The sequence below is a fragment of the Chiloscyllium plagiosum genome, unplaced genomic scaffold, assembly GCF_037043375.1.
Source record: "Chiloscyllium plagiosum isolate Xiang-an unplaced genomic scaffold, Cpla_swu_hap1 HiC_scaffold_35, whole genome shotgun sequence".
Taxonomy (NCBI): Eukaryota; Metazoa; Chordata; class Chondrichthyes; order Orectolobiformes; family Hemiscylliidae; genus Chiloscyllium; species Chiloscyllium plagiosum.
This window is the reverse complement of record NW_028270173.1, coordinates 62,323,313-62,348,380: the sequence shown is the minus strand read 5'-3', so window position 1 is coordinate 62,348,380 and position 25,068 is coordinate 62,323,313. Positions and strand designations below refer to the sequence as shown.

The following is a 25,068-nucleotide window of genomic DNA, read 5'->3' as shown; positions in this document are numbered from 1 at the left end:
TCCCTCTGATTTCCAGGCTGAGTTTTGTTGATAGCTCATTCCTAAACATGTGAAGGTGAGGTATAACTTTGTCAAATTTCTGTTTTCAAATCCCACAAGATCTCCCACAATACTATTTTTGTACTTCCTCAGAAAGGTAATTTAATATTTGCATTTATATGGAGCGTCTCACAATAAACATGTATTCAAAAGCATTTTATAACCAATTCCGTTAACCGAGCACCATAGTCATTCAGCTGCTGTACCTGGAGACACCATCATTTGAATGTGTTGTCATGTGTTCTTGTGAGTTTGGATTTGATAGCGTTTCTCAGTGACGTGGCTGTTAGCTGAATTTGGGATGTTCTATCTTTCTGAAAGTAGTGTATCAAATTTCTCAGGAGAAATCAGGTCCGTTCAATCAGCTACATCGAAGCAATATTTTCCTCAAGTTTCACGCACTTCCCACTCAGAGTGCTTTCTTCAATCACATTTTTAAAACAAGGGGAGAGATTACATATTGAATTGTATTAATATTTCCCTGAGGACTGTTTTCTTAAAATGATCTGCTGATAGTGATCATTTACAATTTAGCAAATTGACGACATAACTGTTCCTCAATTACCCGTTGACTGTTTGAAGGCCGAGAATACGCTCCTAACAGCAAGATTACTCCCCTTAAACTCCTAAGTATTACCCACACCGCCTCAGTTGACGACCCATCAAAGATGTTATCCCCATGCTGCAACCACTGACTTCCTCTCATATCTGACCAACACCTCTCATGTCTGACAATCCTACCTTCCTGAATGATAAGCTGCCAAACTTGTCCCTCCTTCAAACACGTTCGTGAGATAGCACAAAATTGCTACTCCATGTGTCAACCCACGCCCTTAATCCATCTGTTTTGTCTCTAATTCTCCCGGGATAAGGTCAGAGCCTCTACCGACTCACTCCATTCCTTTGAGAGACCACATGACTGAACTCACTTGCCTTGGTTTCTGTTGTAACTTATGCTGTGTTACTATTGAACTAACACAGTGTCCCTTGCCCCTACTGAGCTGGTTGAAACTCCTGCTAACATCACAAGCAAACCTTTACACCAGGATATTCGCCCCATTCTGAATTAGATGCGGACTGTCCCACTTTTCGAGTTTGCACCTTTCGCCAGAAAGGTCCCATTGATCGAGGAATCGCACACCCTCCCTCCTGCATCAACTGTTGTGTCATATATTCTTTTGCTTTCTTCTTATATTTTTATGCATGCTAGCACGTGGCTGTTGGAGTAATCCTGCGATTCCCACCTTTGAGGTTTTGCTTCTTAATCTATTTATCTCGCTGGACTTTTGCTGTATGTTATAGTACCATTATGTCCCACGATCTCTTTCTTTTCTCATTCCTCTTCAGGATACCCTGCAAACACTCAATGACATCCTTGACCCTGGAGTCACGTCCGCACCTGCAGAAATACCGAAATAATGAATTCTTATCATCATTGTTCTTCCTATCTTTTTCCTCTCCTCCCGTACATTCAGATTATTTGTGGGCCAAACGCCTGGCTCTCATTGCACTCTTTGAAGGTACCAGCTCCATCCTCAACTTCCAGAACAGAAAAGAGAAGAATTTGTGACCAGGTAACTCCGACCTGATTCACTGAACTGCCTGATGATCACACATTCCCTTCTTTTCAACAGTCACTGCAAATGCAGTGTGACCACCTCCCTGAACTTTTCTCCATCACCTCTCAGCCTCGTGAATGTGCAGTGTCTCAGAAACGCAACTGAGCTTGAAAACCAAGGACAATAATTTGTGCATTTCCGGTATACATGATCATCCTGAACACTGGTTGGGTCAGTGACTTCACACCCGTAGCAAGTCTCATATTCTATACTGCTGCCCTCACGTGCTAGGATCTAACCATCCTTAGTCTTCCTTCCAATATTATTAGCTGAAGTTAACTTTGTTCTTCAACAATTTTACGTTTCCTCAAATAAATGTGATTTCAGAAGAGTTCCTAAATGCAATTCCCTTACCAGCCATTCAACTCGTTGCTTTGCTGTGACATCACTTCTAGTTCAGCATTTTCCATTTGGTTGAACATAAGGTTTTTCCCAGACTTGCCTGAACCAATTCCGAGGAACTAACCGCATTAGTAGCCTACTTCTGTTATCTGCAGAAACATAATACTATTATCCGTCTGGTGACACTTTTGAATCGGAACCAATCTGCAAATAATGTCTAGTATTGGCCTCATGAATAATTTTTTTTGTTTGTTCTGTTTAATGTCTCGTGCAAATTGTTAATCACAATCTATAGTTTAACCTTACCTCACATTTGCCAATTCAAATCTCCAAACCAAAATTCACAGATGGATAAAAGCTTAAAATAATAAAAATTCAGCCAGGGCTCTAATACCGCTGACACATCGCCGAGACTTTCGGCTTCCTTGACAACACTTTCTCACATGGCGACAGTGAGTACTGCAGATGCTGGAGATTAGAGTCAAGAGTGTGGTGCTGGAAAAGCACAGCAGGCCAGGCAGCATCTGAGGAGCAGGAATATCGACGTTTCCGGCAAAGTCCATTCATCACTTTCTCACACCGTGCTCTTGTCGGGACACCACTGCATTATCCAACGGTTCACAAGTCCCTTTTCAAGTGTCCCCATGATTCCTTTTCCACGATGAAACTTTACAATGGACCTCCTTTCCAGCTCATCAGCGAACTGCCTGCCCATTAACGCCCCAACGCCCTTACCACCCTGACAATTGGAGATGACAGGGCATTCCGCCTTGACTGACCCACACCCTGCATTTAAGCCTTCAGCTGACATCTCACTGACAGAAAAGTGACAGTGATCCCTTTGTCCTCGTTTTCCATACCACCAGCTTCTATTTGAAAGATTCATTCCTATTTGAAAGATTCATTCTCCATGAAATCCTCCAACTGCACTTTGATGGCACCAGTGAATATGTCTTCACTTTGGTCAGAATTATGACGAGATCGTTTCCCGTTTTGACATGCTTTTTCATTCCTTTGTCAATGGGAAACTGTAACTTGTTCCATTGACTCCTCTCTCCTCACTGTTCTGCACCCATCTTCGGTGGAGTATCAATTCCTTTGCATCTCTTTCAGTCAGGTTTACTGTACAACTGCTTGCAATATTTTCCGTGGACACGGAACTCCACAGAGGAAGGGAACTTTCTCAGATTCTGTCAGTTTCATAATTGAAAATACTTGATATTGAGATTCTTCAGTTCAGGCAGGAGACACAGAAAACACCGGCGAAAGTATGAAGATAAGGTTACAGATTCATACAGCTACAAAACAGACCATTTGGTCCAACTAATCCATGCCGGCCATCATTCCAAAATAAAGTAGTCGCGCTTGCCTGCACTTGGCCCCATATCCCTCCAAACACTTGCTAATCATGAACTTACCCAAATGTGTTTTAAACTTTCTAATTATACCCGCATCCACCACTTTCTCTGGAGGTTCATTCAGCACACGAACCACTCTATATATAAAAAGATTGCCCCCATGTCTTTGAAATCTTTCTCCTGGCATCTTAAAAATATGTCTCATGAAAGTCCCCACCCGAAGGAAAAGACACCAGCCATTAACCTTATCTATAACCGCAGGATACTATTAACCTCTATAAGGTCATGCCGAAACGTCCTGCGCTCCAGTGATGAAAAATGGCAGCCAATCCAGCCTCTCCCAGTAACACGTACCCTCCATTCCGGGCAACATCCTGGTAATTCTTTTCTGAATGCTTTTCAGTTTAATAATATTCTTCCGATAATAGGGCGAGCAGACTGAGCATAGTAATCCAGAAGAGGCCTGACCAACGTCTTGTATAACCTCAACATTACTCCTGTGCTCAATGGTCTCATCCAAAACAGTCAGTCTCTGGATTTAGATTAGATTAGATTAGATTACAGTGTGGAAACAGGCCCTTCGGCCCAACAAGTCCACACCGACCCGCCGAAGCGAAACCCACCCATACCCCTACATTTACTCCTTACCTAACACTACAGGGAATTTAGTATGGCCAATTCACCTGACCCTGCACATCTTTGGATGGTGGGGAGGAAACCGGAGCACCCGGAGCAAACCCACGCAGACACGGGGAGAACGTGCAAACTCCACACAGTCAGTCGCCTGAGGCGGGAATTGAACCCGGGTCTCTGGCGCTGCGAGGCAGCAGTGCTAACCACTGTGCCACCGTGCCGCCCACAAAGTGAAGAGAAATTCTGATACACATCTTTCTTGCTGCAGTTCATCTTCCTGTGCCGTGAAAATATATGTAACAGTCAGAGCATTGACCAGCAAGATGGAAGCAGTGATCAAAAACAAGAGTTAATCCAACTAAATCCGACTCTTCCATGTAGCTGCTGCGTAATTTTCGAACTGCCAATCGCAAAATCAGGATGCATTGTTGATGTAAATCAGGTGTTCAAATCGAACGCCGAAGACAACGATTTTAATACAACAGACAGATCGTCCCTTTCACGGCTACTCACATTTACTTTGTGCAATGACTTATCCTCCAGTTCTGGAAGTTAAGTCGTCATCAAATCTTCAAAAGCACTTGTGCAAACCCGAATGATAGCGATTGAATGAACCAATTAGTTGCTAAAACGGGACATGAAAGATTGATGTGAGCAATTAACGATGATTACTCCGCCAAAGTAACACCAATGATAACAATCAACAGATATGCCTGTGCCATCGTCACCGGAGTGTGATTGAGACACCCTGGAGAAAACACATTCACACCAGATGAGGATTGCAACCTTCATTACATCAGCTGCAAAAGGAAACCAAAGAAAAGCTGGTAATCACCAGCAGTTTAAACAAACACAAAATGACTGACTTGCATCACTTTTATGACTGGATTATGGCATTAGAACCCAATATTAGCATGGTTAGAATTATGCATTTGGAAGGATTTTGACATAATTTGAAAGCACAACATATGAAATACATTAGTCAAGATAAGCAAATTCAACAAATAACATGGAATAACACAAATCGAGTGTTTCCTTGAGCTTTTAAAAACATTTTCTTTGGGTTGATCCTGTTCCCTTGCAATGGGAAAATGAAGAAGAAACCTGAAAGAGATGTTTGGTCAATTAGCTGTATGAATAAAGGGACGGCGGAAAAAGCAGCTGTAAATATTTTAAACGCAACAGACAAAAAATACAACAGGATCATCTAAAAATAGTGAACATTGAGCTGAACGAAAGTGTGATAAATGGCAAGCAGTCACGACCAAAAATGAGATTTAAAGCCATGTTAACAATGTGGCCACAAGAGATGGTCAGAGATTAGGAATCTCGGGGTAAGTATCTGTCACCACAAAGATTGCCTATCATCCACAAGTCAGGAATGTAATGGAATATTTTCCACTTCCCTGAGCAGGTGTATCTCCTGTCGCACTCAAAATGCAGGCCAACAATCAGAACAAGGCAATCTGCTTGATATAAGTCGCACCTACCGCCTTACATATCAACTTATAGATATACAGTTGCATTAGGGTGTTCTAGTACAAGAAGTGTTACAGTAGGTCATCTGTACGGGCTTTCAAAACCATTCCCTCAACAATCTAGAAGGATAAACACAGTACAATCATGGGAATGCGATCAGCTGTACATTCCTTTTTAGCCACATTGGACCATGACGTGGAATGGCATATGGCCTTTCCTTAACTGTTGCTGGATAAATTTCCTGAACCTCAATTCCGAACAGCACTGTGTGTCGCTACACCCCGCTGAGTGTAATAAGTCACGAAGGTGACTCATCATTCCCTCTTCTGACTTCCGAAGTGTTGTCCAATTATCAGACACTTGCTTGTCGTCCAATACTGGTTAATCAGAAATTCCTTTCAACTATCTGTTGGGAAGCCTGAAACAACTGCATTCCGTCTCCACTACAAGCCTATTCCGTTTCCTGATTTCATCCTTCTGCCTGGCAAAACATTGACAGTAAGGTCGTGTGGCCCCAAGCATGTTGCCACATTTGCTTTCAACGTGAGTTTCTAACCTCACATTCATGCCATCAACAAAACCGCGCATTCCCTGATTTGTAACATTTGTATCACCATTATCTCAAAACCTACAGCTGCAACCCTCCTTCAAGTCTCGTTTCTTTTAGACAGGACAATTTCCACACATTCAAGTCACCTTACACTATAATTACCCTATATAAACTCCGGACAAATCCAGTCCCATTTTCTCCCTCGCCCAATTATTCTGAGACGTTGTCACTCCTCTAAATCTTTGCTCTTGAGCATGCTCCACTTTGCCTCTCCCAATTACACAACGATCTCACCACACCAAGTACTTTGTGTACCCACTCAAATTTCTGGGAGTTAACTGCTGCTCACAATTAGGGTGAAAAAGAAAGGATTTGGCAAACGTCAGCTACTTGGCGAGCTTATTGATGATTGGGACCGTTATCCAGTGTGGATTATATGGAGGTAGTGGGGTCGGATCGAACCAGGTACAAGGCTTCCTACCGAACAATGCACATGCGATGCATGATTACTTTGACTGTTTACAAGGATTGATCACTGTTTAACCAATACTGAGAACCACAAAACCTGTTCTTAATCAGTTCTGCATCCAGACCAAGAATAAAGCCATTACAAGGCAAATGCTCCTCCTATAAACGTTGGAGTCATGATAAACACCGCTGTTATTCAGCACAAAACTACTTTAATGGCACTGTCGCTGTTGATCAGTTTTTGACACTAGAGATTCTGGCACATTTAGGAAGAATTTAAAATAAATATTACATAATTCTGCTTTGTATCTTCCTAACTTAATATGCTAATTGGATATTTGCCTCGGAAGAAAAAAAGATTTATTAAGGATTGGAATGACTCATATTCCCTTGATGCCTGTACCTGCGGGGATTTCTTCAAAACATTTATAAGGATCGCCTGGAAACGCATTGGCAGTCATACAGTCAATACCCTGTTCCTGGTAGATCAGAATTTGGTGTTTCTAAACAGAGATGGGTTATCCTGTAATTTATCAGATAGATCTAATTTTCTACCCGGTACTTGCAGCCATCGGTATTCCAGGTAAGACACTGAAACGGAATGGTATTGTTGGGTATGGATGGGCAACTGTCCATGTTATTGATTGGCAGTTAGTTAATCACAATTAAGTGTACAATCCTTGTTTGGAGAACCGTTTTTATTCACTCATCGACATGGGTATCAATGGCTGGACCAGCATTTATTGCACGCCCGTAATTGTCCTTGAAAACATGGTGGTAAGTTCCCTTTTTGAAGCTCTGCAATCCTTGTGATGCATGGTGGGAAATCTAGAACTTTGACCCAGGGAAGAAACTGTGACAAATTTCAACGTCAGGACTGTGGCTGGTTTGGAAGGGAATTTTAGTTGAGTGGCGGGGGGCGGGGGGGTGGGGAGTGTTTCCATGTATCTTGTACTTCTAGATGGAAGTAGACATCTAGTTTATAAGATTCTGGATCAGTGCTGCTGGAAGAGCACAGCAATTCAGGCAGCATCCGAGGATAGGCAAAATCGACGTTTCGGGCAAAAGCCCTTCATCAGGAATAAAGGCAGAGAGCCTGAAGCGTGGAGAGATAAGCTAGAGGAGGGTGGGGGTGGGAATAGAGTAGCATAGAGTACAATAGGTCAGTGGGGGAGGAGATGAAGGTGATAGGTCAGGGAGGAGAGGGTGGAGTGGATAGGTGGAAAAGGAGCTGGGCAGGTCGGACAAGTCCGGACAAGTCAAGGGGATTGTGTTGCTGGAGGTTAGAAACTAGGATGAGGTGGGGGAAGTGGAAATGAGGAAGCTGTTGAAATCCACATTGATGCCCTGGGGTTGAAGTGTTCCGAGGCGGAAGATGAGGCGTTCTTCCTCTAGGCGTCTGTTGGTGAGGGAGCGGCGGTGGAGGAGGCCCAGCACCTCCATATCCTCGGCAGAGTGGGAGGGGGAGTTGAAATGTTGAGCCACGTGGCGGTTTGGTTGATTGGTGCAGGTGTCTCGGAGATGTTCCCTAAAGCGCTCTGCTAGGAGGCGCCCAGTCTCCCCAATGTAGAGGAGACCGCATCGGGAGCAACAGGTACAATAGATGATATTAGTGGATGTGCAGGTAAAACTTTGATGGATGTGGAAGGCTCCTTTAGGGCCTTGGATGGAGGTGAGGGAGGAGGTGTGGGCACAGGTTTTACAGTTCCTGCGGTGGCAGGGGAAAGTGCCAGGATGGGAGGGTGGGTCGTAGGGGAGCGTGGACCTGACCAGGTAGTCACAGAGGGAATGGTCTTTGCGGAATGCGGAGAGGGGTGTGGAGGGAAATATACCCCTGGTGGTGGGGTCTGTTTGGCGGTGGCGGAAATGTCGGCGGATGATTTGGTTTATGCGAAGGTTGGTAGGGTGGAAGGTGAGCACCAGGGGCGTTCTGTCCTTGTTGCGGTTCGAGGGGTTGGGTCTGAGGGCGGAGGTGTGGGATGTGGACGAGATGCATTGGAGGGCATCTTTAACCACGTGGGAAGGGAAATTGCGGTCTCTAAAGAAGGAGGCGATCTGGTGTGTTCTGTGGTGGAACTGCTCCTCCTGGGAGCAGATACGGCGGAGGCGGAGGAATTGGGAATACGGGATGGCATTTTTGCAAGAGGTAGGATGGAAAGAGGTGTAATCCAGGTAGCTGTGGGAGTCGGTGGGTTTGTAGAAAATTTATCAAGTCGGTCGTCACTGATGGAGATGGAGAGGTCCAGGAAGGGGAGGGAGGTGTCAGAGATGGTCCAGGTAAATTTAAGGTCAGGTTGGAACGTGTTGGTGAAGTTGATGAATTGCTCAACCTCCTTGCGGGAGCACGAGGTGGCGCCAATGCAGTCATCAATGTAGCGGAGGAAGAGGTGGGGAGTGGTGCCAGTGTAATTACGGAAGATCAACTGCTCTACGTAGCCAACAAAGAGACAGGCATAGCTGGGGCCCATACATGTGCCCATGGCTACCCCTTTGGTCTGGAGGAAGTGGGAGGATTCAAAGGAGAAATTGTTAAGGGTGTGGACCAGTTCGGCCAAACGAATGAGAGTGTCGATGGAGGGGTAGTGTTGGGAACCTCTTCCCACCCTAACTCTTGCAAAAATGCCATCCCGTATTCCGAATTCCTCCACCTCCACCGTATCTGCTCCCAGGAGGAGCAGTTCCACCACAGAACACACCAGATGGCCTCCTTCTTTAGAGACCACAATTTCCCTTCCCACGTGGTTAAAGATGCCCTCCAATGCATCTCGTCCACATCCCGCACCTCTGCCCTCAGACCCAACCCCTCGAACCGCAACAAGGACAGAAAGCCCCTGGTGCTCACCTTCCACCCTACCAACCTTCGCAGAAACCAAATCATCCGCCGACATTTCCGCCACCGCCAAACAAACCCCACCACCAGGGATATATTTCCCTCCCCACCCCTCTCTGCCTTCCGCAAAGACCGTTCCCTCCGTGACTACCTGGTCAGGTCCACGCCCCCCTACGACCCACCCTCCCATCCTGGCACTTTCCCCTGCCACCGCAGGAACTGTAAAACCTGTGCCCGCACCTCCTCCCTCACCTCCATCCAAGGCCCTAAAGGAGCTTTCCACATCCATCAAAGTTTTACCTGCACATCCACTAATATCATTTATTGTATCTGTTGCTCCCGATGCGGTTTCCTCTCCATTGGGGAGACTGGACGCCTCCTAGCAGAGCGCTTTAGGGAACATCTCCAAGACACCTGCACCAATCAACCAAACCGCCCCGTGGCCCAACATTTCAACTCCCCCTCCCACTCTGCCGAGGATATGGAGGTGCTGGGCCTCCTCCACCGCCACTCCCTCACCACCAGACGCATGGAAGAAGAACGCCTCATCTTCCGCCTCGAAACACTTCAACCCCAGGGCATCAATGTGGATTTCAACAGCTTCCTCATTTCCACTTCCCCCACCTCATCCTAGTTTCCAACCTCCAGCAACATGATCCCCTTGACTTGTCCGGACTTGTCCGACGTGCCCAGCTCCTTTTCCACCTATCCACTCCACCCTCTCCTCCCTGACCTATCACCTTCATCTCCTCCCCCACTGACCTATTGTACTCTATGCTACTCTATCCCCACCCCCACCCTCCTCTAGCTTATCTCTCCACGCTTCAGGCTCTCTGCCTTTATTCCTGATGAAGGGCTTTTGCCCGAAACGTCGATTTTGTCTATCCTCGGATGCTGCCTGAATTGCTGTGCTCTTCCAGCACCACTGATCCAGAATCTGGTTTCCAGCATCTGCAGTCATTGTTTTTACCTCGTTGTTTTTACCCCTTTTTATCTAGTTTATAAGGATGAGTTGTAACGTGTGAACAGGTTGATTGAAATTATCAAACGTCATTATGTTGATTCTCACTGCAATTTTTACCCGAAATAATAAACGTCAGTGCTCACCACAAGGTTAAAACGATCTATACTTTACACACGAGCATTAAACCTTTTCCCAAAATGTGTCAATTACGCAAGGCCCGGAAATAAATTATCTTTATTTTTCAAAAAAGAAACTAAACCTTGGATTTGACTGCGAAATGTGAATATTGAATAATTAAGCAGTTATAATCTTAATTCGTGTTCATATGTTGTTTCACAAGAAAAAATTCAGTTGTTACCCAATTCCAAACTTGATCTCATTGTATTTGTGACTGATTTAAATAGAAGTGGAATTCAGATTATTTCTGCTGTTCGCACATATTTTTCTTGCCAGATTTTGTATTTTGTATTCTTTCAGGTTTTACTTCACAAAGAGTTTTGCAGATCAATTCTGGTCATCATCAACAATCCAGGTCTCTGTATGAACTGACAGATGTCATAAAATATCGTAGCCTAACCCTAATTGTCTCACTATTGCATAGACAATGAGAAAGCAAAACACAATTATGATGTCTATATTCAATAAGACCTGCCAATATGTTGCGTGTGTCGCATCAGCACAAACCAATCTGAACATGTGTAGTGTGCACTCTATGTTTAATATCAACAATAACATAACTATTCGAAGGTTTGTAGACGACAAGGCGGGAGGGAACCTTTGAAGCCTGGGTGTTTCATTTATGGAAAAATGCCATATGCGGGACATTGTTTAGAAACATCCTTGTATTTATTTTTAGCGTTAGTAACTTTGCCACTATCTGAAATGAAACTCTTAATTTAAAGTAAATGTGTTCGTAGCCTTTCATAAATTTGGTACTGAATTCTGTGCCTACCTGAGCACAGCACTTGAGCACACTGTATCTCAATGTTTATAAAATCAAATTCAGTTGGTGCAATAAAAACAAGATATTGGGAGAGTATGAAACTAAAATTTAGATCTCACGTTCTTTACAGTTAACTTGGTGGCTATTGTGATACTCATTCGAGGGAAGTGTGGTCTCTCCAAAAGCGTCACTTGGTACCTAGGATCTATGGCAGCAGCAGACCTAGCAGTGGTTATCACTGATGTTCTATTACACCGGATCAATAACATGTATTTGCCGATTAGTTTCCTATATCTGACTCCTATATGCACTGTAAACTTTGTCATGTATATTATAGCTGTGGACTGCTCTGTCTGGTTCACTATTGCCTTCACTTTTGATCGCTTTGTAACAATTTGCTGTCCGAAATTACAAACGAAATATTGCACTGATAAAACAGCCAAAATGGTTATCGTGACTGTGTTTGTGGTGAGCTGTCTGAGGAGCATTCCATTTTACTTTTCATTTCAACCTGCCCTTATCATTGACAACGTGCCATGGCATTGTGTTCCTTCAACTGCCTATCTGTATTCCCCCTTATGGAAGGTATACGAATGGGTTGACAGCATCATAACGCCTCTCTTGCCATTTTTGTTAATTCTGATATTCAATGCTCTGACTGTTAAACATATTATATCAGTGAATAAAGTTCGCATGCGTCTGCGGAGTAACAGTGCGAATCAGAACGACCCAGAGATAAAGAATCGGAGAAAATCCATGATTTTGCTTTTCACTATTTCGACCAATTTCATACTCTTGTGGTTGACATATGTTGTGTATTCGGTAAACTGGCCAGTGATGAACTTTAATTACACTGACAAATATTACAACAACTCGACATATATTCTCCAGCAGGTTGGGTTCATGCTGCAGCTCCTCAGTTCTAGCAGCAATACTTGTATCTACGGACTAACGCAGAGGAAGTTCAGGGAGGAGCTAAGGAATGGGGTGAAATATTTCTTCACACTGAATGGAAAATTATGCAAACAATCAGTTACTGGCATTTAATTTTAAATTTTACTCCCTTTCATATTCCTTCAATTTCAGTGTGCACTTCACAATTAAATAGAAGATTCAATGCCATTTTCCATAATAGTGTGCAATGTTAAAGGGCTTGAAATGTATTTTATCAGAAATGCAAAAATAAACAATGTGCATAGATTAGGGAACCATCCAATCTCAATTTGCTGTCTGGTGCGTTTTGGTTTCCAAAACTATTACTTTGTCGGAAAATTGACATTACACAGCATGAACCACTGTCCTGGAGCATCGGTTCTTCTAACATACCCTCGATTAAATGGTTGGATCAATTCATGTAATAATTTGTTTCGGGTCTAACCTGATGGAAATGTGAAATTTGCAGAAACGGGTTTCTCACAGAAGAGACCAAAGTAGCCTCAAATGTGGTCGAAATCTATGATCGTGATTGATACCATAATTCCCTTCTTCCCTGAGAACATGTGCAGAAAGCCCGCAGATATTTCAGCCCCACGATTGAAAGTCCAGTGCCGTTCCGTATCTATAACACAAAAGGATCATGCAAGCTGGAGTGAGTATTACTTTCTCCAAATCGCTCAATCCTCGCAATGTTGGTCTTGAGGTACATCATTTTCACAGACCGCAATTCCCTTCCCACGTGGTTGAAGATGCCCTCCAATGCATTTCATCCACACCCGGCACCTCCGCCCTCAAACCACACCCCTCCAATAGTAACAAGGACAGAACACCTCCCCCACCCCACCCCCCCGTCCTCACCTTCCACCCTGCCAACATTCGCATAAACCGCATCATCCACGACATTTTCGCCACCTCAAAATGGACCCCATTGACAGGGATATATTTCTCTCCGCACTCCTTTCCGCTTTCCGCAAAGACCGTTCCATCCGTGTCTACCTGGCCAGGTCCACGCCACCCCCCTACAACCCACCCTCCCCTCCTGGCACCTTCCTCTGCCACCGCAGGAATTGCAAAACCTGCGCCCACACCATCCTATCACATCCATCAAAGTTTCACCTGCACATCCACAATGTTATTTATTGCTCCCTTTGCGGTCTCCTCTACATTTGGGTGACTGGATGACTTCTGGCTGAGCGCTTTAGGAACATCGAGACACCCGCACCAATCAACCCCACCGCCCGGTGGCCAGCATTTCAACTCCCCCTCCCACTCTGCGAGGACATGCAGGCCCTGGACCTCCTCCACTGCTACTCCCTCACCACCCTACGCCTGGATGGAGAATGCCTCTTCTTTTGTCTCGGAACACTTCAACCCCAGGACATCATGGACTTCACCAGTTTCCTCATTTCCTCTTCCCCTACCTTACACCAGTTCCAACTTTCCAGCTCAGCACCATCCTACCTGCCAATCTTCCTTCCCACCTATCCACTCCACCCTCCTCTCTGATCTATCACCTTCATCCCCACCTCCATCCACTTTTGTACACTTGGCTACCTTCTCCCCAGCCCCACCCCCTCCCATTTATCTCTCCACCCCAAAGGCTCCCTGCCTTCATTCCTGATGAAGGGCTTTTGCCCGAAACGTCGATTTTCCTGCTCTTTGGATGCTGCCTGACCTGCTGTGCTTATCCAGCACCACTGCAGTATCTGCAGTCCTGACTTTTGCCGACATCATTATCACAATCGAAAATGCTTTGAAATCTCTTTTCGATATTTTCCCTACCCCACGTTCAACAACAAGTGTTTGAAGTTCAAAGACTTCATCACTACAATGTTTTGAATCCTGCTTTATCTTGCCTCTAGATCAGAACTATCCCAGGACTTAGCTATATTCATCCTGAGCAGGATGGTTCCACAATTGTGTCTTTTATCTCCTGTCAACCTGTCTCAGAGAATAGTCCTGTGCATGAATTCACATCCTGCTACTTGCGCTCATTTCCTCTCCATCAATAACCACTCACCTCCTCTTCAACCGCATCCAAAATGAGCAATTTTGATCTTAGAGTATAAAATCAACAGGGGTAAGAATGGGTGAATAGACACGGTCTTTTCCCCGGGGTGGGGGAGTACAAAACTGGAGAGCATAGGTTTAAGGTGACAAGACAAAAATTTAAATGGGGCCTAATGAGTAACATTTTTCACGCAGAGGTTGGTAGGTGTCTGGAGTGGTAAAAACAATGACTGCAGATGCTGGAAACCAGATTCTCGACGTTTCGGGCAAAAGCCCTTCATCAGCGTGCATGCAAAGCAAACAGCGAGATAAATTGAAATATAAGGGGGGGGGGGGGGTAGGTATAGGACAGATGTTAGGGGTAGGTTCTTTACTCAGCGAGTCGTGAGTTCGTGGAATGCCCTGCCAGTAGCAGTGGTGGACTCTCCCTCATTATGGGCATTTAAGCGGGCATTGGATAGGCATATGGAGGATAGTGGGCTAGTGTAGGTTAGGTGGGCTTGGATCGGCGCAACATCGAGGGCCGAAGGGCCTGTACTGCGCTGTATTCTTCTATGTTCTATAAGCAGAAATGCTGAAAAAAAACTCGGCGTGTCTGGCAGAACTGAGCGAAACTGAGTTAATTTTTTGAATCCAGTGTGATTAATCTTCAGCACTTTGGAACTTCATCAGAATTCCAGCATTCACAACATTTTGCTTTAATTTGACTAGATAAGCTACATGGAGCGTTAATTGCTGAAATGTGTTAATTTACGTCTTCTGGCAAACAGACAAACAGATGACCAAGTCAGGTTTTAGTGGAGAAAAAAAAGCTTCATGTCAAAGAAGGATGAAGTTGTGGCAATCTCCATGTTTTCAGAACTGGAAAGAAATTTTCAACCGTTTTTAGCTGTTCAATTAGTTAGAAAAAAAAACAATCGTTGGGTTATTTGCTCCGTGTATACTGTATTGCAGAAAGTCTGAGAGGTATGTTTTACAAGCTTGTGAATTGAGTAATATTACAGTTAAGGTAGGAGTTGATCCTTCACTGACATTAACTGACTGTTGTGCGGATATTGAGATGGAAGAGAGTTGATTACCTTTTTTCTTGCTTCTGTTTCAGAAAATATCTTTCCGCTTTGTCTTACTATATAGAGCTTGCTTTTTGTTTGTTTTTGTTTTCGGGATACATGTTTTATTTTTGTTAAAGACGTTGACATTAGCATTCCAATGCAAATATTTTCAGTGACTGACCACCATGGTAACCAAACTGAAGCAATACAATACTTAATGTATCAAGACATTTTACACTCTGGCATGTGGTTTGCCCCGTTTTATGGCCAGTGGTTTCCAGAAGATACCGTTTCTCTCTTAAAATTGAACGCAATATTTCTGCGAAGACAAATTTAGGTATTCACCAAAATCTTACACCTTGCCTTCTCCACTCTCACCTAACCCCTAATCCCTTTAATACATAACTCTTTCAGCTCCGCACACATCATTCAAATGCTTCGGTCTAGCTACCAGCAGGTTAGTATTCCTGCAATGATACTATGAGACCCTGGTTATTATTATTAAAACAACACATCTCCACAGATGTATAAACGCTATTATGGCTCACAGTTTTTGCAGACATCTGCAGATTCTCTGCTCATTTTACTCTGCTCTCTACCCCTTGCTTTCAGTTGAACATAGTCATCTCAGTTCTAAAGTGTCATCCATTCAGTTTGATGCTGTGCTCTACGGACTGCAGATGAGCTGCAGGGATGCAGGAGAAAGGTACAAGATAGTCTTACAAGGCACCATGACACCATGACTCTCATACCTTGCACCATAGCCATTCAACTGCTGTACCTGGAGACGCCATCATTTGAATGTCTTGTCATGTGAACATTATTTTTTTTCCCAAAGGCTTACTAATTTCCCAAAAACCTGTGCTAGGATTTGATAGGTTTTCTGTGTCCTGTGGCTGTTAGCTGAATTTGGGATATTCCATCTTTGTGAATGTAGTGTATCAAATTTCCCAGGTCCCTTCAATCAGCTACATTGAAGCAATATTTTCCTTCAAGTTTCAAGTACTTCCCACTCAGTGTGCTTTCTTCAATCACATTTTTAAAGCAAAGGGGGAAATTACATACCGCATTGTATTAATATTTCCCTGAGGACTGCTTTCTTAAAATGATCTGCTGATAGTGATGTTATAGCTCATTTTACAATTTGCCCAACTGTCTTTTCTGTTAGTCACATTGTGCCTGGGAAGTTGGGAGGCTGGGCAGAGCAAAGAAAGGACACACATTGCCTGTTTCTGCTCACTATCCAATATCCTGTTGGAAATAGAAGAGGTTCTCAGCGAGTTGGAGGAGTGTGGAACGCCCTGCCTGCAACTGTTAGTAGACTCACCAAATTTAAAGGCATTTAAATGGTCATTGGATAAACATATGGATCAAAATTGAATAGTGTAGGATAGATAGGATTATTGGTTTAGCTCAGTTGGTTGGATTGTTAGTTTGAAAGCAGTATGATGCCAACAGCATGGGATCAATTCCCTTCACCAGTTTGAGGTTACCATGAAGGACTCCCCTTCTCAACCTCTTTCCTCGCCTGATGTCTGGTTGCCCTCAGATTAAATCACCACCAATCGCTTCTCTCTCTCATGAGAGAGCAGCCCCTATGTTCCGGTAAGACAATGGCAACACAACAAGGATAGACAGGCTTCAGATTGGTTCCACAGGTTGGTGCAACATCGAGGGCAAAGGGCCTGTACCTTGCTGTATTGTCCTATGTGAGACCGTGGACTGTGAGGAACAGAATTAATTTGTATCTGATTCCTCCACACAGGGGAACAGCATTGTGTAACAGTCTCTAACTGAGATGTCAAGTCCATCAACAAAGGAAGAGATCGAGTTGGAAGAAACGATGTTTCCTTTTCATGACTTACGAATGCCCTCAAATACACCAGAAAATGCAAATACAATGGATACTGCAGATTGATCACGACCAGTAGCTAAGGAACAACTGCACAACTGTGGGAAGACATCCAGTCCTTTCACAGTATTTCCCAACACAGGAAAGGCTGGACAGTGATACCAACATCTGGAAATCAGTTTCTCTCAACTGATCTGAAACTGGTCAGTGGTGTGGAGCCTTCATCAGAACCAAACTTTCTGAAGGTTCGGCTGTAGGTGATTGGTCAGGATGAGGTTGGGGAAAAGTGTGATTGTCTCCAAGTGTGGTGAAAGCTCTAATCCTTCATCAAGCCTCATAATCCACTGATTGATTCCTACAGGAGAGAAGCTGTTTAAGTATGAGGTGTGTGAGAAGGCTGCACAGGCTCATAACATCTCCTGACACAAGGTGACTCTGGAGCACAGTGACATGGAAAATAAACTTTTCAAGTGTGAGGTGTGTGAAAAAGTATTTGCTCGGTTATCCGTGCTTCAGAAACATCAACGCATCCACACTGGGGAGAAGCTCTTCACATGTGAGGTGTGTGACAAAGCACTCACATGGTAATTGAGTCTCAGGCTCCATTGGACCGTCCAGGCAGGGGCGAAATCTTTTAAGTGTACGGTTTGTAAGAATGCTTCTGCAACATCTACAAGATCCTAACGTATCAGAGGATTCATTCAGGTGCGAAGTTGTTCAGATGCAGGTCGTGCAACAAATCATTTTTAAATTCATCTGACTTTCACATGCACCAACGTTTTCACACAGTGGAGGAGCAGTTGTCACACAGTGAAAAACCCTTCACATGCAAGATGTCTGAGAAATCATTCGCTTTCAACCCTTCACGTACATCAACACATTCACACCGGTAAGAAACCTTTCACATTCCCGATCTGTAACAAATCATTCTTGGGACTCTTCGAACCTTCACAGACACCAACACATTCACACAGGGGAGAAGCCGTTCATACGCCTTGTGTGTGACAAATCGTTCTTGGACTCCAACACACACACAGGGGAAAAAACAGTCACATGCTGGTGTGTGGCAGATCATTCACTGATTCAGAGACACTTTGCAGACACCAACGCATTTACGCAAGGGAGAAACCATTCAAGTGCGATGTCTGTGAAAAGGCCGTCATGCTGTTATCAAACCTCATGGCCCATCAGATATTCCACACAGGGCAGAAACTCTTCAGATGGGGAGAATGTTGCAAACTCCACACAGAGAGTCGCCTGAGGCATAGGGAGAGACTTTAAAACTCATACAAGATGAATTAATTAGCTCATTCAGGGCTTTAGAGTTGAAGGCTCCAGCTCTATCAAAGTGAAATACCCTTACCATTCCAACAATAGGGATTAACTCTCTTTCAACATCAGCAAGAATATTGCATACACAGAACTTGACACCGAGGAGGTCAGGGAACTTTGTTTGTTATTGGTGTCCGAAATATGTTGAAACATCGTAATAATTACATCGCTAATTACACAGGGGAGCAATTTTCTGCAATATATAAAAAAAAATAATAAAACCCCGATGATACTAATTGATTCCATTGCGCAAGTAAAGTGATTAGTGAAGTTGGTGACAAACTGACCACATTCCTGGAATGATTTCAAATCTCTCTAATTTGAGGTTTTCGCCTAACATTAATTTCAACCAGAAAAGTTTGTCTTGCAAGGGGGTAAAGAGGGAAAAATATGAACAGCACTGTCTTCAATTCAAGGGGTAGACTGGACAAAGAGGTGGAAAATGAAGGAAGGTATGAAATGAGAACAGAAAGATAAAGATTCAGAGAGAATTCAGAAGCATGCAGCTGAGAAGGTTGAAGACACAGCTGTCAATGGCGAAGTGAAGAAAATGGGGTGGATTTGGTAAAGGCTGAAATTGATCTGAAAAGAACACTGGGCATTAATCTGAAAGATTGTACCTCTGACAAGGATCTTCGCCACCACCAGCACCACTCCATCTGCTTCCACCCTCCTCTCTGGGGTCCTACTCATTGCCGAGGGACTATGACACCAATTGTGATAGAAATTGTATGAGTTTTAAAGTCTCTCCCTATGCTGCTCACTTGTCCATAAACAGATTGTGATTTTCCCCTTCTTCTAAAGAGTGGGGAGCATTTACCATCGATCGCCTTTTTTTTTGGTTTATATTAGATTACTTACAGCGTGGAAACAGGCCCTTCGGCCGAACAAGTCCACACCGACCCGCAACCCACCACCCTACTTTTACCCCTTCACCTAACACTACGGGCAATTTAACATGGCCAATTCAGCTAGCCTGCACATTTTTGGATTGTGGGAGGAAACCGGAGCACCCGGAGGAAACCCACGCAGACACGGGGAGAATGTTGCAAACTCCACACAGAGAGTCGCCTGAGGTGGGAATTGAACCCGCGTCTCTGTACCACGTGCGGGACGTTATAAGGATTGCAACAACACTGGTAAAGTTAAACCTGAGGTACAATTTATTTCACACATTCTTAGATATTTAGGAATTGTTCACAATATATCCATGCTTACAAACATACATAAAGATGTAGAATTGCAACAAGTCATGACCCTGGTGGGAATAGTGCAATGAAAAACAAGCCTCGCGACTGAAGTTGTCACAAGTGTTAGGTATGTATAGTTGTATCTCTGGAATGGTTAATGCTTAAATGTGCAATCTAAGGTAAGCAAGGATGTATTAACTGTAGATGTCTGCACCAACATGTGTCAAAAGCAGATTAATTATTGATAAAATCTTTAACTCAACTGCCTTAAAATCCAAACGCACACACACATATACGATGGACAAGACAGACAGTCATGGTTGGAATATCGTTGATGGAAAATAGATAAGTCTGTGGATCAGATTCCAATCCAAATGCCATGACTCTCATGGTTTGTTGTTGTTTTTGTTACTGACATTATATTGTTGCTGACTGAAAATATCCTAAGTTCAGTAGCCACTGAATTAGATATAGGTCTTGTTTCTCAATTGAACGTTTTCTTTCTTCCAATGTCATTTCTTTCCCACATGACTAGAGAGAAGTGGATTTCACTTGCTGGCAGACTTGAAGACTGAGTCCCGACTCTCCACACAGTTGAGTGACAAACTACGTCTTAACAATTTGCCCTGTTGCTGGGCAAATTACTTTTTAATACAAGGACATCTGGTGCTGGTGTGTCCATAAAAGTATCGGAATGAGCTTCCAGGAAATGTATCTGCTCTTGTGTAACCTCAAAGTTACAATGAAGTTCTATTTTTCCTTTGAGTTATGAAAATAAGTAAGACTTTTTTTTTCAGTTTCTACTTCCTTATCTAGTGTGTCATTCTTAATTAATGAATAGAGAGTATTCAATTAGTAGCCTCTTTAGTACAAAACAAAACAACGATTTACCAGTTTATCAGCGCCTTTGCTTTTACAACTGGAGTTAATATTTCAAGTTCAATGTGGCTGTCCTTCTGAACCAGCTCAGACTCAAAATGTTCACCTGGTTCCTCTTTCCAGTCAATGCTGCCAGACCTGCGGAGTTTGCTGTTTTTTTTGCAAGGGTTAAGTGAAAAGTTATTAATACATCTTTATGTTGTGAGAGGAGCTTTCTTTGAGACCGTTTTCTTGTAGCAGATTAAAGCTCAACCCTCAACCATTAGTATTCCAGACCCATCTAGATGTACCTGGTGTCGAATGCCTGGCTCATGTTGATTTTGGAGAAGTTTCCATAAGATTATTTCTAATTCCAGTTAATTTATTACATCAGTAATATTTGCTGAGCAGTTTACTCATTTTTAAAACATTATCCGACTGTGTGCAGAGATGTATTTACAATTCTTTTTACATTTTGTGTGATGAAATAATGAAATGTGAGTGAAACAGGCTTGAGAGCAACCCCCATGCAGTAAGGACAATCAGCTATTAACACAAACTGAACAACACTGTACATAGACTGAGAAAGAGAGTCTGGCTTTGAGCTCCTTCCATTCACTGGGATGGTTATAAGCTACTAAAATAATATCTAAAGCAGAAACTGCAACCTGATATTTGTCAACACTGGCAGTTGATCATCAGTAAACAAGTATTGATCATAAGACATGACTGCCAAGAAATGCCTTTCAAAAAAATGTTCCACTGTTCTTCCATTGATCTCTTTAAAACAAAATCCAGAAATCCCCAATCTTTCAAATGCAAATCCAAAAAGAAAATAATTAACTATCAAATAGACGTTATGAATAATGTTGCATAAAGCCAAGTACTCTAGTGTTCAGGGATAGGAATTTAATGCAACCCTGTTCACTCTTAAACTGACCTGCATTTTCACAATGCCTTTCATAACCAATGTCCTACATCCCTCAACAGAGAATGAGTTACTTTTAAAAGTCAGTCATTTGTTACAGTGAACATGAACACTACAAGTGCGTGAAAACAACAGTGACAATGACCAGATAATCTGTCTTTTGTGGTGCTAGTACATCCAGAGCACAGGACAACTTTGAAAAAGTCACACGGGTCTGTTTACGTTCATCTGAGAGTGAAGACTATGTCTCAGTTTAAAGTGTCATCCAAAAGACAGCATCTATGACAGTGCAGCACTCCTTCCACTGCAGCTGAGTGCAACATGCAATAAAACACCACTGAACATACATTCCAACGAGAGAGGGGAAAATTCATCAATGGTGAATACTCTCGTTACTGGTAGGGAGTATGATTCTTTCCGAAGATATCCACTGCTATGACAGTTACTTTGTTAAAAGTTATGAGTAGAAATCTGTGGAATTCTACTAATCATTTCATAGTTCATGTTCTACTTGGTGTACAATTCTTCCAGTTTCAGGAGAAATGTGCTGACAAAGTGCAGGTGAGCATAGTGAACTATTCAGCTCATTGCTGGAGGAACTCCTTACGTTAGGCCAAGAAACCAGGTTGAAGTGTTGGTGCCATTTTCAATGAGAAGTTTTTTGACAAACTCACTTCAGTCTACAGTCATAAAATGATAATAATAAAAACAGCAAACTCCGCAGGTCTGGCAGCATTGACTGGAAAGAGGAATCAGGTGAACATTTTGAGTCTGGACTGGTTCAGAAGGACAGCCACATTGAACTTGAAATATTAACTCTGTTTCTCTTTCCCAGATGCTGCCAGATCCACTGACCTTCTCCAGCATTCTGGTTTTATTTCAGGTTTCCAGCATCTGCAATGTTTTACTTTTATTTTAGTCTTCAGTCAATTTGATTCATTTCACATTATATCAAGAAATCTCAGAGCCCACAGCAAGAGTCGTATCTCAGCTGAACTATTGAAGAGTTAAACTCCTTCAGGACGGCATTGGGTTATCAGGCAAAATACTTTGGCATGAGATTTGAACTCATAACATCTGACTCAGGGGTGAGAGTTGCATTTCAGCTGATCTATTGAAATTACAGTCTTTGAAGAAGGAGACCATCTGGGTTGTACGGTATTGGAACTGGTTCTCCTGGGAGCAGATACGGCGGAGACAAAGGAATTGAGATTATGGGATGGCATTTATACAGGGGGCAGGGTGGGAGGAGGTGTCGTCTAGGTAGCTGTGGGAGTTGGTCGGTTTATAGTAAATGTATTTCCCTCCCCTCCCCTATCAGCGTTCTGAAAAGACCACTCCCTCTGTGAATCCCTCGTCAGGTCCACACCCCCCACCAACCCAACCTCCACTCCCGGCACCTTTCCCTGCAACCGCAAGAAATGCAAAACCTGTGCCCACACCTCCCCCCTTACTTCCCTCTAAGGCCCCAAGGGATCCTTCCATATCCGCCACAAATTCACCTGCACCTCCACACACATCATTTATTGCATCCACTGCACCAGATGTGGCCTCCTCTATATTGGGGAGACAGGCCGCCGACTTGCAGAACATTTCAGAGAACACCTCTGGGACACCCGGACCAACCAACCCAACCACCCCATGGCTCAACACTTCAACTCCCCCTCCCACTCCACCAAGGACATGCAGGTCCTTGGACTCCTCCATCACCAGACCATAGCAATACGACGGTTGGAGAAAGAGCACCTCATCTTCCACCTAGGAACCCTCCAACCACAAGAGATGAAGACAGATTTCTCCAGTTTCCTCATTTCCCCTCCCCCCACCTTGTCTCAGTCAAATCCCTCGAACTCAGCACTGCCTTCCTAACCTGCAATCTTCTTCCTGACCTCTCCGCCCCCACCCCCACTCCAGCCTATCACCCTCACCTTGACCTCCTTCCACCTATCGCATTTCCAACGCCCCTCCCCAAGTCCCTCCTCCCTACCTTTTATCTTAACCTGCTGGACACACTTTCCTCATTCCTGAAGAAGGGCTCATGCCCGAAATGTCGATTCTCCTGCTCCTTGGATGCGGCCTGACCTGCTGTGCTTTTCCAGCAACACGTTTTCAGGTATGGGCTACTGGCACAACCAACTCATACTTAGCCACTAATGGTCCCCTTTATCAAGTATTGATTCTCCCAAGCTGACCTTTACTCATTTCTTTCTATGGAGGACATGAGGACTGCAGATGCTGGAGATCAGAGTCAAGAGTGTCGTGCTGGAAAAGCAGAGCAGGTCCAGTGGCATCTGAGGAGAAGATGAATCGACATTTTGGGCAGAAGCCCTTAATCAGGAATAAGGCGTTTGGGCCATTGGGGTAGCTCCATCACCAAACCCTAACAACCGACGCCTGGAGGAAGAACGCTTCATCTTCTGCATTGGGACCCTATGACTACCTGGGAGCAATGTGGATTTCACCAGTTTCTTCTTTTCCCCTTCCCCCACCTTATCCCAGTCCCAAGCCTCCAACTCAACAATGCCCTCTTGACCTGTCCATCTTCCTTCCCACCTATCTGCTCCAACTTCTTCTCCGACCTATCACCTTTGTCCCCACCACCTTTATATACCTATCACATTCCCAGCCACCTTTCCCCCCAGCTCCACCCCCTCCCATTTACCTCTCAGCCCCCGCCCACAAACCTCATTCCTCCCGAAGGGCTTATGCCCAAAACATCAATTCTCCTGCTCCTCGGATGCTGCCTGACCTGCTGTGCTTTTCCAGCACCACGCTCCTCATACCTTTCCGTGTCCAATTGCTGTTCTTTCTCTCACTGGGCTCCATCTCCACCTATCATGTGTTCCTCCACCTCCCCCACCCCATCTTCAGCAAATATTCCAACATTTTCTGAACTACAATCAGCCTGAAGAACAGTCACTGGACACGAAATGTTAACTCTGATATTTCACCACATATGCTGCCAGACCTGCTGAATTTTTCCAGCATTTCTGGTTTTGTTTCTGATTTAGAGCATCCACAGCTCTTTAGTGGGATTAGCAGATGCTAAGGAGGGAGGGAATCAAGAGGAAGGACAAAGAAGGAGAGGGGAGGCTCTGGGATTGACCATATATAGGGAACTGTAGCACCTATCGCTACAGTCATTCTCAGATTGACCCAGTGATGCCAAGTATTTTGGGGAATGATCCCTCACTCTGTTGCAGATCTCTCTGCTATCCTTTCAACCCTTGCCTGTTGACAATCCCTTCCATGATATCACACACAGCCTCTCCCCACCCACTTGACTAATGTCCCACCTCACGATTTGGAGGTGACATTCTGTTGAAGGACTTGGATGAGGAACAAAGCAGGTCACTCGTTTACATGGACTGGGGGGGGGGGGGGGGGGGGGGCAAGTGAAAACAACAGATTCAAAGGAGGGAAGAACAACATCTGAAGAAAGAGACCAGGAATAATATTGGCTAACACTCACTCACCAGGTCACATACACTTTCAGATCAGGATCAAGACTACCGATCCTCTGTGACTCTCACATTACCAGCCTCACTGTTATTGGATGCATTTGTGTGCAACACAAGGGCAAACAGGGGTAAGTCTGTCAGATACAGTGCATATAGTGGTGAGAAAACCCACTGCAGTTCAGTCTCATTGAAGAACATAAGGGATTTTTGGATGGTTGTTCTGG

General features: G+C 44.0%; 1 protein-coding gene across 1 annotated transcript; it reads left to right on the top strand.

Annotated features, from left to right (window-relative positions):
• Nucleotides 1-7,001: 7,001 nt before the first annotated feature.
• LOC148141051 (putative G protein-coupled receptor 139) lies at nucleotides 7,002-12,272 on the top strand. Its single transcript, XM_087979065.1, has 2 exons — nucleotides 7,002-7,071; nucleotides 11,356-12,272. The coding sequence occupies exons 1-2, from the start codon at nucleotides 7,002-7,004 to the stop codon at nucleotides 12,270-12,272; spliced, it is 987 nt and encodes a 328-aa protein (XP_087835191.1).
• The last annotated feature ends 12,796 nt before the right edge of the window (nucleotides 12,273-25,068 follow it).

What these genes read in the sequence shown, in the direction of transcription:
- LOC148141051 (XM_087979065.1), top strand. Translation starts at nt 7,002, where the DNA reads ATGGGTTATCCTGTAATTTATCAGATAGATCTAATTTTCTACCCGGTA. An exon ending in TGCAGCCATCGGTATTCCAG is followed by an intron (nt 7,072 to 11,355) that starts GTAAGACACTGA and finishes CGTTCTTTACAG; the next exon opens with TTAACTTGGTGGCTATTGTG.